General features: G+C 44.0%; 1 protein-coding gene across 1 annotated transcript in view; it reads left to right on the top strand.

The window, feature by feature from the left end:
• Positions 1–10,135: 10,135 nt before the first annotated feature.
• LOC106585517 (macrophage mannose receptor 1) overlaps positions 10,136–13,238 on the top strand; it is a 56,719-nt gene continuing 53,616 nt past the window's right edge. Inside the window, exon 1 of the mRNA XM_082973173.1 lies at positions 10,136–10,316. Within this exon, the coding sequence (XP_082829299.1) occupies positions 10,250–10,316 (67 nt within the window). The 5' untranslated portion in view covers positions 10,136–10,249. The remainder of the gene's footprint in view (positions 10,317–13,238) is intronic.

Genomic DNA, 13,238 nt, shown 5'->3' with positions numbered 1-13,238 from the left:
AATAAAGGGAGGGAAGGGAGGGTGGGTGGCTACCGTCACCGACGGCTTCCGTGCTACACCCCCCCCTCCCAATCCTCCAACTACGGAGGTGGCTCAGGCTCCGGCTTTAGTCCATATTCCAGCCTGCCCACCCCCCTTGAAAGCTCATGGCTGTAGACCACTGCAGAAGGCTCTTGGCTAAGGCGCATCGCTGCAGACCTCGGGCTGAGGCACGTCGCTGGAGACTCAGGGCAGAGGAGCGTCTCCGGAGGCTCAGGGCAGAGGAGCATCTCCGGAGGCTCAGGGCAGAGGAGCGTCTCCGGAGGCTCAGGGCAGAGGAGCGTCTCCGGAGGCTCAGGGCAGAGGAGCATCTCCGGCGGCTCCGGACTGTGGGCCGTCCCCGGAGGCTCCGGACTGTGGGCCGTCTCCGGCGGCTCCGGACTGTGGGCCAACCTCTGTCGGTTCCGGACTGTGGGATGTCGCCGGAAGCTCAGGATGGGGACTGTGCACTGAAGGCCTGATGCGTGGGACCGGCTTTGGAGGCGCCAGCCTAGTAACACGCACCTCAGGGCTAGTGCGAGGAGCAGGAACAGGACGTACTGGACTATGGAGGCTTACCGGAGAGAGAGTGGTAGAAGCAGGCACATGCTCACCACAATAAGCACAGGGAGTTTGCTCAGGGCTCACCTCTGGCCCAGCCAAACTACCCGTGTGCCCCTCTCCAAAAAAATTGGGTGGGCTGCCTCTCGTTCTTCCCCGATAGGCTCCGATAACGTTCAATAACTTGCCCCCAAGTCCAGTTTCTTCTCTCTATCCACTCCAATACCGACGAGGTGTCCATCTCTGCCGATTGATCCAGTCGTGGTGGGTGGTTCTGTAACGTTTGTCGTCTAAAGGGGACCAAGACGCGGCGTGTGAAGTGCTCATATTCACTTTTATTTATCTCTAAATTAACAAAACAACAAACGACCGTAAACAGTCCTGTCAGGTGCAACATACACAAAACAGGAAACAACCACCCACAAAACACAGGAACAAACACCCCTACTAAATAGGGCCTTCAATTAGAGACAACGAGGAACAGCTGCCTCCAATTGAAGGTCAACCCAAGAAACTTAAACATAGAAATAGACACACTAGAATAAACATAGAAATATACTAACATAGAACATAAACCAAACACTCCGAAACACATAAAACAAACACCCCCTGCCACGTCCTGACCAAACTACAATAACAAATATCCTCCTTTACTGGTCAGGACGTGACAGTGATTGTGTGTATATGAATAATTTAATTCCAAAACACTATATAAGCATTTTTAGAAATTTTGGTAAATGAGCTTTTACTGATTATAGAAATTCTGAAAGAGATTGCTGAGTTTTTTCACTATCTAATCATGGACAAATCATATATTTTTTTTTAAATGCTATATATGTGCCTCACCCACATACAATTTTTTTTATAGTTTACTATAATATAAATACTTTACTATTACAATAGTTCAAAAACTGTCGTGTTTTTTAGGACTGTAGTGTTTCTGCTGACTGTAGTATCTTTGAGAACTGTATTGTAGAATTGACTATAGTGTTTTTCCATATATTACTGTAGTACACTATAGTATTTCCAGTTTACTATACTATAACTACTATTGTATTACTATACTTAAACTAAAGTATATATTATAGTATTTGCTGTAGTGTTTTTGCCGACTGCAGTATACTATAGTATTTACTGTTGTCACGGTTGTCGTTGGTTAAGGAGGACCAAAACGCAGCAGTATGTTTATGCTCATCTTGACTTTTAATAAATTCCAAAATGAACACCAAAATAACAAAAAGAGAACGAACGATCAACAAACAGTCTGGCAAGGCACAAGGCTAAACACAGAACAATCTCCCACCAACACACAGACAAACACACCCAACTAATATAGGACTTCCAATTAAAGGCAACACCACACAGCTGCCTTCAATTGGAAGTCCACCCCAATTAACTCAACATAGAAACAGACTACCTAGACTAAACATAGAATACATGAATCTCAAACAGTGCCCAAAAACCCCGGAATACTAAATCAAATGCCCTTACTACAAAAACACCACCCTGAACCACATAAAACAAATACCCTCTGCCACGTCCTGACCAAACTACAATACCAATTAACCCTTATACTGGCCAGGACGTGACAACTGTAGTGTTTTTGCAGACTGCAGTATACCCTAGTATTTACTGTAGTATTTTTGCGGACTGCAGTATACCCTAGTATTTACTGTAGTGTTTTTGCCGACTGCAGTATATTATAGTATTTGCTGTAGTGTTTTTGCGGACTGCAGTATATCATAGTATTTACTGTAGTGTTTTTGCCGTCTGCAGTATACCCTAGTATTTACTGTAGTGTTTACTGCTCTTTTCTATATCCTGTAAGGAAAACATTTATGGTCTACACTTTTAAAAAAGGTACTGTCTAGAACCTAAAAGGGTTCTTCAGCTGTCCTCACAGGAGAACCCTTTGAAGAAACCCTTTTGGTTCCAGGTAGATCCCATTTGAGTTCTATGTAGAACTCTTTACACAGAGGGTTCCACATGGAGTCCAAAAGGGTTCTACCTGGGAAGAAAAGGTTATCCTATGAGTTTTTTCACTATCTAATCATGGACAAATAATATACATATTTTTAAATGCTATATATCTGCCTCACCCACATAAAAAAATATTATAGTTTACTGTAATAAAACACAGAAACTGTGTTTCTGCTGACTGACAGCATAAGAACCGTTTTGGAACCTTTTTTTCTAAAAGTGTAGGTCCTGTTATAGGTAGGTCCTGTTATAGGTAGGTCCTGTAGGTCCTGTAGGTCCTGTAGGTCCTGTTATAGGTAGGTCCTGTTATAGGTAGTTCCTGTTATAGGTAGGTCCTGTTATAGGTAGTTCCTGTTATAGGTAGGTCCTGTAGGTCCTGTTATAGGTAGGTTCTGTAGGTTCTGTAGGTCCTGCTATAGGTAGGTTCTGTAGGTTCTGTAGGTCCTGTTATAGGTAGATCCTGTAGGTCCTGTTATAGGTAGGTCCTGTAGGTCCTGCTATAGGTAGGTCCTGTTATAGGTAGGTTCTGTAGACCCTGTTATAGGTAGATCCTGTTATAGGTAGGTCCTGTTATAGGTAGGTCCTGTAGGTCCTGTTATAGGTAGGTCCTGTAGGTCCTGCTATAGGTAGGTCCTGTTATAGGTAGGTTCTGTAGGTCCTGTAGGTCCTGTTATAGGTAGGTCCTGCTATAGGTAGGTCCTGTTATAGGTAGGTCCTGTTGGTCCTGTGGGTCCTGTTATAGGTAGGTCCTGTTATAGGTAGGTCCTGTAGGTCCTGTTATAGGTAGGTCCTGTTATAGGTAGGTCCTGTAGGTCCTGTTATAGGTAGGTCCTGTTGGTCCTGTTATAGGTAGGTTCTGTAGGTTCTGTTATAGGTAGGTCCTGTTATAGGTAGGTCCTGTAGGTCCTGTTATAGGTAGGTCCTGTTATAGGTAGGTTCTGTAGGTCCTGTTATAGGTAGGTTCTGTAGGTTCTGTTATAGGTAGGTTCTGTAGGTTCTGTTATAGGTACGTTCTGTTATAGGTAGGTCATGTTATAGGTAGGTCCTATAGGTCCTGTTATAGGTAGGTCCTGTTGGTCCTGTAGGTCCTGTTATAGGTAGGTCCTGTTATAGGTAGGTACTGTAATAGGTAGGTCCTGTAGGTCCTGTTATAGGTAGGTCCTGTTATAGGTAGGTCCTGTAGGTCCTGTTATAGGTAGGTCCTGTTATAGGTAGGTTCTGTAGGTCCTGTTATAGGTAGGTTCTGTAGGTTCTGTTATAGGTAGGTTCTGTTATAGGTAGGTCCTATAGGTCCTGTAGGTCCTGTTATAGGTAGGTCCTGTTGGTCCTGTAGGTCCTGTTATAGGTAGGTCCTGTTATAGGTAGGTCCTGTTATAGGTAGGTTCTGTAGGTCCTGTTATAGGTAGGTTCTGTAGGTTCTGTTATAGGTAGGTCCTGTAGGTCCTGTTATAGGTAGGTCCTGTAGGTCCTGTAGGTCCTGTTATAGGTAGGTCCTATAGGTCCTGTAATATGACATCTAGGTATTTGTAGTTGTCCACGCATTCTAAGTCAGAGCCGTCCAGAGTAGTGATGCTGGACGGACGGGCAGGTGCGGGCAGTGATTGATTGAATAGCATGCATTTAGTTTTACTTGCGTTTAAGAGCAGTTGGAGGCCACGGAAGGAAAGTTGTACGGCATTGAAGCTCGTTTGGAGGTTTGTTAGCACCGTGTCCAATGAAGGGCATCAGATGTATACAGAATGGTGTCGTCTGCGTAGAGGTGGATCAGAGAATCACCAGCTGCAAGAGCGACATCATTGATGTACACAGAGAAGAGAGTCGGCCCGAGAATTGAACCCTGTGGCACCCCCATAGAGACTGCCAGAGGTCCGGACAACAGACCCTCCGATTTGACACATTAAACTCTATCAGAGAAGTAGTTGGTAAACCAGGCGAGGCAATCATTTGAGAAACCAAGGCTGTCGAGTCTGCTAATAAGAATGTGGTGGTTGACAGAGTCGAAAGCCTTGGCCAGGTCGATGAATACGGCTGCACAGTAATGTCTCTTATCGATGGCGGTTATGATGTCATTCAGGACCTTGAGCGTGGCTGAGGTGCACCCATGACCAGCTCTGAAACCGGATTACATAGCGGAGAAGGTACGTATGATTCGAAGTGGACGGTAATCTGTTTGTTTACTTGGCTTTCGAAGACCTTAGAAAGACAGGGTAGGAGAGATATAGGTCTGTAGTAGTTTGGGTCTAGAGTGTCATCCCCTTTGAAGAGGGGGATGACCACGGCAGCTTTCGAATCTTTGGGAATCTCAGACGATACGAAAGAGAGGTTGAACAGGCTAGTAATAGGAGTTGCAACAATTTCGGCAGATAATTTTAGAAAGAGAGGGTCCAGATTGTCTAGCCCGGCTGACATGTAGGGGTCCAGATTTTGCCGCTCTTTCAGAACATCAGCTATCTGGATTTGGGTGATGGAGAAATGGTGGGGGCTTTGGCGGGTTGCTGTGGAGGGTGCCGAGCAGTTGACCAGGGTAGGGGTAGCCAGGTGGAAAGCATGGCCAGTCGAAGAGAAATGCTTATTGAGATTCTCAATTATAGTGGATTTAATCGGTGGTAACAGTATTTCCTAGCCTCAGAGCAGTGGGCAGCTGGAGGAGGTGCTCTTATTCTCCATGGACTTTACAGTGTCCCAGAACTTTTTTGAGTTTGTACAACAGGATGCAAATTTCTGTTTGAAAAAGCTAGCCTTAGCTTTCCTAACTGCCTGTGTATATTTGTTCCTAACTTCCCTGAAAAGTTGCATATCACGGGGGATATTCGATGCTAATGCAGAACGCCACGGGATGTTTTTGTGCTGGTCAAGGGCAGACAGGTCTGGAGTGAACCAAGGACTATATCTTTTCCTAGTTCTACATTTTTTGAATGGGGCATGCTTATTTAAGATGGTGAGGAAGGCACTTTTAATGAATAACCAGGCATCCTCTACTGACGGCATGAGGTCAATGTCATTCCAGGATACCCCGGCCAGGTCGATTAGAAAGGCCTGCTCGCAGAAATGTTTTAGGAGCGTTTGACAGTGATGAGGGGTGGTCGTTTGGTCGCAGACCCATTACGGATGCAGGCAATGAGGCAGTGATCGCTGAGATCTTTGATTGAAAACAGCAGAGGTATATTTGGATGGCGAGTTAGTTAGGATGATATCTATGAGGGTGCCCGTGTTTACGGATTTGGGGTGGTACCTGGTGGGTTCATTGATAATTTGTGTGAGATTGACGTTATCAAGCTTAGATTGTAGGATGGCCGGGGTATTAGGCATGTCCCAGTTTAGGTCACCTAGCAGCACGAGCTCAGAAGATAGATGGGGGGCAATCAGTTCACATATGGTGTCCAGGGCACAGCTGGGGGCAGAGGGGGATCTATAGCAAGCGACAACAGTGAAAGACTTGTTTATGGAAAGGTGATTTTTTTAGAAGTAGAAGCTCAAATTGTTTGGGTACAGACTTGGAGAGTAATACAGAACTCTGCAGGCTATCTTTGCAGTAGATTGCAACTCCGCCCCCTTTGGCAGTTCTATCTTGGTGGAAAATGTTAAAGTTAGGGATGGAGATGTTATGATTTTTGGTGGCCTTCCTAAGCCAGGATTCAGACACGGCTAAGACATCCGGGTTGGCAGAGTGTGCTAAAGCAGTGAGTAAAACAAACTTAGGGAGTAGGCTTCTAATGTTAACATGCATGAAACGGCCAAACGGCTTTTGCAACAGCTAATGGGGATCCTAATAAAATATTCCCAAAATACCAAAACTTGATATATAGCATCTATGGACCAATGTCTCTCAACATTTTCCAGACCTAAAACAATATTGACCAATAAACATTCAGATTGGCGTGACCTGGCAAATAAATGCATATAAATCAGACAATGATATTGGTATTGTAACAAAACTTCGTACATATGTTCCAAACACTGTCAAGAATTAACATATGCAAGCATATTCAGATCGACCAAACGGTGGCACTATAACGGGCAAATGATATCTCTTGATCTGTTTGATTTGATAGCGATGGACACATTTCACTTTACATCTGGTAAGAAGAGCTCTTAGAGATTATACATTTGTTGACAGGAAACGTTTTATTGGGGTAGCGTCTATATTGTGGTCGGGTTATTTTCCGTTGCCAGAACGATACACAACTCAGGGAGTCCAACCAATACAAAGTCTCTCAATGTTGTTTCCCAAACCTAACTTAGCGCTATCAGTCAGGTTAGCTGTCCTCTACTTTACCTACTGGCTTAAAGGTATCAGTCAGGTTAGCTTTAAAAAAAAGCTTTTTAGTCAATGTTATGAAAGGCCAACAACTGTAAATCTCATATCAGGATGTTGTGTCTCCAGTACTGATGTTATGTGTTCACCTCAACGCTTTAGACTCACAAAGACAGAGGTGCATCATCGTCCATATCACAGTTAGGTCATATTCAGGCAGACACAATTCTAAGAACAACCTATAATGTAGTGGGAAATCAGACGACACATAAAGGAAAGTGATACTGATAGATGAGAGAGCATCACGCATTTCTTATGAATTTCTCTGCTGTGTGGGTGGGGTCCCTGTATTATTGGTTGTTTCCGAGAATTGCGTTTGCCTGAATATTGCCCAACTGTGGTTTTGATGATAATGCAGCTCTGTCTGTGTGCACTGTAAGCGTTGACGCAATGAATCAGTACCAATCTACCACTCTATCAATGAATCAGTACCAATCTATCACTCTATCAACGAATCAGTACCAATCTATCACTCTATCAATTAATCAGTACCAATCTACCACTCTATCAATTAATCAGTACCAATCTACCACTCTATCAATGAATCAGTACCACTCTATCAACGAATCAGTACCAATCTATCACTCTATCAACGAATCAGTACCAATCTATCACTCTATCAATGAATCAGTACCAATCTACCACTCTATCAATTAATCAGTACCAATCTATCACTCTATCCGTTGAAGCAAATGCACTGGTGTTAATCATCCTGTGTTATTGGCTTTGCTTTAGCCATATAGACTCATAACAAACAAATGAGAAGATGGTTGATAGTCCTGGCTAAGTTTCCATTGCTGTTGTCCTACATTTCACATTTCACTATATGTTCCAGTAGGATAGTAGACCTAGCTGGTCTATAGGTTCCAGTAGGATAGTAGACCTAGCCGTAGGTCTATAGGTTCCAGTAGGATAGTAGACCTAGCTGGGTCTATAGGTTCCAGTAGGATAGTAGACCTAGCTGGTCTATAGGTTCCAGTAGGATAGTAGACCTAGCTGGTCTATAGGTTCCAGTAGGATAGTAGACCTAGCTGTAGGTCTATAAGTTCCAGTAGGATAGTAGACCTAGCTGGTCTATAGGTTCCAGTAGGATAGTAGACCTAGCTGGTCTATAGGTTCCAGTAGGATAGTAGACCTAGCTGTAGGTCTATAGGTTCCAGTAGGATAGTAGACCTAGCTGGTCTATAGGTTCCAGTAGGATACTAGACCTAGCTGTATGTCTATAGGTTCCAGTAGGATAGTAGACCTAGCTGGTCTATAGGTTCCAGTAGGATAGTAGACCTAGCTGGTCTATAGGTTCCAGTAGGATAGTAGACCTAGCCGTAGGTCTATAGGTTCCAGTAGGATAGTAGACCTAGCTGTAGGTCTATAGGTTCCAGTAGGATAGTAGACCTAGCTGTAGGTCTATAGGTTCCAGTTGGATAGTAGACCTAGCTGGTCTATAGGTTCCAGTAGGATAGTAGACCTAGCTGGTCTATAGGTTCCAGTAGGATAGTAGACCTAGCTGGTCTATAGGATCCAGTAGGATAGTAGACCTAGCTGGTCTATAGGTTCCAGTAGGATAGTAGACCTAGCCGTAGGTCTATAGGTTCCAGTAGGATAGTAGACCTAGCTGTAGGTCTATAGGTTCCAGTAGGATAGTAGACCTAGCTGGTCTATAGGTTCCAGTTGGATAGTAGACCTAGCTGGTCTATAGGTTCCAGTAGGATAGTAGACCTAGCTGGTCTATAGGTTCCAGTATGATAGTAGACCTAGCTGGTCTATAGGTTCCAGTAGGATAGTAGACCTAGCTGGTCTATAGGTTCCAGTAGGATAGTAGACCTAGCTGGTCTATAGGTTCCAGTAGGATAGTTAACCTAGCTGTAGGTCTATAGGTTCCAGTAGGATAGTTAACCTAGCTGTAGGTCTATAGGTTCCAGTAGGATAGCAGACCTAGCTGGTCTATAGGTTCCAGTAGGATAGCAGACCTAGCTTGTCTATAGGTTCCAGTAGGATAGTAGACCTAGCTGGTCTTTGTCCTCCTTAGCACTCAGCCAGTTGCTTCCTGTGTTCTGGTGAATCACGTCCCCTCTGTTCTTCCCGTCTTCGAGGGTGTGTGGTGGTAGAGGCCATAGCTCCCTGGGGCCCCATGGTACCACTTCTTCTTTCTCAAACACACACACCCCTCTCTTTCTGTGTGCTCAAGGATGAATCAGAGCTGTCCGCAAGTAATGTTTTCATAAGCTGATCTTTGTCCTCCTTAGCCGTTAGCCAGGTAGTCTGACAGCTAGCCGTTAGCCAGGTATAGTCTGACAGCTAGCCGTTAGCCAGGTATAGTCTGACAGCCAGCCGTTAGACTATTTTCACTCCCTGAGGTCAGGGTCAAATTCCTGAAAGAGTGACAATTATGAAACAGACAGCCAGCCGTTAGCCAGGTATAGTCTGACAGCCAGCCGTTAGCCAGGTATAGTCTGACAGCTAGCCGTTACCAGGTATAGTCTGACAGCTAGCCGTTAGCCAGGTATAGTCTGACAGCTAGCCGTTAGCCAGGTATAGTCTGACAGCTAGCCGTTAGCCAGATATAGTCTGACAGCCAGCCGTTAGCCAGGTATAATCTGACAGCTAGCTGTTAGCCAGGTATAGTGTGACAGCTAGCCGTTAGTAGGTATATTCTGACAGCTTGCTGTTAGCCAGGTATAGTCTGACAGCTAGCCCTTAGCCAGGTATAGTCTGACAGCTAGCCCTTAGCCAGGTATAGTCTGACAGCTAGCCGTTACCAGGTATAGTCTCACAGCTAGCCGTTAGCCAGGTATAGTCTGACAGCTAGCCGTTAGCCAGGTATAGGTTAGCGTCCCAAATGGCACCTTATTATTCACTATATAGGGTGCCATTTGGGATGCTCCTATTGTGCTGGTTATTGTAGCTAATGAGATGACACGTAGGCTTACTTTACATTGTTGTAATAACCATCTAACCTGTTGGGATGAACAGACATTGGTTAGTGATTTACATCCTAAATGGCACCCTATTCCCTTTGTAGTGCACTACCTTTAACCAGGGCCCACAGGGTTCTATATCGGAATAGGATGCCATTCGGGGCCCAGAAATTGACTATTGACTCATGACTTGTGGTATATATTATTTTCAACACCACAGTGTTTTCAGCGAATCGTAAACCCTGACGTAGTGAGTACATGTTGGCTGATCGAGGGTGTCAGTGCACCTCCCATTCACCAGAAAAGTGTTGAAATGTCACAACAACATCCATTGATAGAGAAGAAAAAAAGATGTCATGTGACAGAGAACTTGATGGTTAATAAATAGCAGACCCAGTCGCACAGAACACTCCACTCTGCTGTAGGAGGTCTGTATGTCAGGCACAACCCTACTGGGACCATGACAACCATCATGATAACTGTACTGATGCTCTTCATTCAAACCACCCTGGGGGCTCCTGAAACAGGTATGTTGTTTATCTCATTGGTTATTAGTTTACACCTGAAACAGGAATGTTGTTCATCAATCAAATGTATTTATAAAGCCCTTTTTAATCAGCCAATGTCACAAAGTACTATACAGAAATCCAGCCTAAAACCCCAAACTGCAAGCAGTGCAGATGTAGAAGCACGGTGGCTAGGAAAAACTCCCTAGAAAGGCTCCCTAGAATCACAGTGGTTGTCGAGGGTGCAACAGGTCAGCACCTCAGGATTCAGAGTTAGATACAGCAGGTGCGGTAGAGAGAGGGAGTCAACAACAGCAGGTCTGGGACAGGTAGCACATCCGGTGAACAGGTCAAGGTTCCATAGCCGCAGGCAGAACAGTTGAAATTGGAGCAGCAGCAGCACCAGGTGGACTGGGGACAGCAAGGAGTCAGTGACTCAACCCACTAAAGTGATGCACCCCTCCTAGGGACAGCATGGAAGAACACTAGTAAGCCAGTGAGTCAGCCCCCGTAATAGGGTCAGAGGCAAATAATCCCAGTGGAGAGAGGGGAACCAGCCAGGCAGAGACAAGGGCGGTTCGTCGCTCCAGTGCCTTTCCGTTCACCTTCGCATCCCTGGGCCAGACAACACTCAGTCATAGGACTTACTGAAGAGATGAGTCTTCAAAAAAAGTAAAGACTTACAGGTCGAGACAGAGTCTGTGTCTCACATGGAGAAAACCCTGCCTCCAGATGTTTGCTTAGAAATTCTAGGGACAGTAAGGAGGCCTGTGTCTTGTGTCTGTAGTGTACGTGTAGGTATATACGGCAGGACCAAATCAGAGAGATAGGTAGGAGCAAGCCCATGTAATGCTTTGTAAGTTAACAGTTAAGCCTTTAAATCTGCCTTAACAGGAAGCCAGTGTAGAGAGACTAGCACTGGAGTAATATGATAACATTTGGGGGTTCTAGTCAAGATTCTAGCAGCCGTGTTTAGCACTAACTGAAGTTTATTTAGTACTTTATCCCGGTAGCCAGAAAGTAGAGCATTCCAGTAATCTAGAAGTGTCAAAAGCATGGATACATTTTCTGCATAATTTTTTGACAAAAAGTTTCTGAGTTTTGCCAAGTCCTTAACGATTACAAGCATACCGAGTGGGCTCCCGAGTGGCCCAGCGGTCTAAGGCACTAGATCTTAGTGCAAGAGGCATCACTACAGTCCCTGGTTGAAATCCAGGCCGTAATTGGGAGTCCCATAGGGCGGTGCACTGGTTTGGCCATGGTAGGCCGTCATTGTAAATAAGAATCTGTTCTTAAATGACTTGCCTTGTTAAATAAAAAAATTAAATTAAAATACCCATAACATGATGCAGCCACCACCATTGTTGAAAATATGAAGAGTGGTACTCAGTGATGTGTTGTGTTGGATTCGCCCCAAACATAACGCTTTGTATTCAGGAGAAAACATTTATTTCTTTGCCACATATTTTGCAGTATTACTTTAGTGCCTGCAAATAGGATGCATGTTTTGAAATATTTTATTCTCTGTGGGCTTCCTTATTTTCACTCTGTCATTTAGGTTAGTATTGTGGAGTAACTACAATGTTGTTGATCCATCCTCAGTTTTCTCCTATAACAGCCATTAAACTCTGTAACTGTTTTCAAGTCACCATTCGGCTCATGGTGAAATCCCTGAGTTGTTTCCTTGCTCTCCGGCAACTGAGTTAGGAAGGAGTCCTGTATCTTTGTAGTGACTGGGTGTATTGATACACCATCCAAAGTGTAATTAATAACTTCACCATGCTCAAAGGGATATTCAATGTCTGCTATTTTTTTTTTACCCATCTACCAATAGGTGCCCTTATTTGTGAGGCATTGGAAATCCTCCCTGGTCTTTGTGGTTAAATCAGTGCTTTAAATGTACTACTAGACTGAGGGACCTTACAGACAATTGTATTGTATGTGTGGGCAATGACGTGTATTCATGGATGCCAAGGGAAGCCACGCTTCACCAAATAATTTACCAACAAAAAATACATTATTTTATCATTTTTATCTTTAGTCTCTCTGTGTTTTCACAATTTTCATTCAATTCACAAGTGGCTGAATGTATCTCCCACGGAAAACATCCTAGCATGGGCAACAGCGCCCCTCTGTGTCAACACCTGAACGAGAGAAACAGCGAGTCTGATCTAACCATACGTTACTATGTTTTTCCACTGGCCTGAGAGGAAGTTCAATACGTAGCCTGGATGTAACCTCGTAAGCTGATGTTAACTAGCTAGCTAACTTAGCTTGTTCATTGTTGCGCAAGTACACACACACACACACACACACACACACACACACACACACACACACACACACACACACACACACACACACACACACACACACACACACACACACACACACACACACACACACACACACACACACAGAAATCAGTTCCAAGGAATTGCCACATGATTTTTACCAACATTGATTGGACTAAATTGTTTTTGGTATCTTTTAACTTGGTTTTCAGTATCTGCTCTGAACAAGTCCGGTTCTGGAGTGTCTTAACAAAACAAAAAACTAAATATTTAGTCTGACTTCATCCAGTGTCCAGAAAAATGGATTTCCACCATATGCAAATATGCACATATTTATTGAGAATGCCTAATTTGCATATGTTAATAGCATACTGCAGATTTTCTTTATACTTAAAAGTAGTAGATTTGTGTTTACATTCAACTGGTAAAAGTTGATTGTGATATTGATTAAGGAAAAATAATATCCTATGAGGGTGTGGTGCCTGGCCTTAATAGGATTTATGTAGCCCTATGACAGTGTTATGTAGCCCTATGACAGTGTTATGTAGCCCTATGGCAGTGTTATGTAGCCCTATGACAGTGTTATATAGCTCTATAACAGTGTTATATAGCCCTATGAAAGTGTTTTATATAGCTCTATAACAGTGTT

The sequence above is a fragment of the Salmo salar genome, chromosome 03 (assembly GCF_965601325.2).
Source record: "Salmo salar chromosome 03, fSalSal1, whole genome shotgun sequence".
NCBI classification, from domain to species: Eukaryota; Metazoa; Chordata; class Actinopteri; order Salmoniformes; family Salmonidae; genus Salmo; species Salmo salar.
The sequence above is the reverse complement of the archived record's forward strand: the minus strand, read 5'-3'. Positions and strand labels throughout refer to the sequence as shown.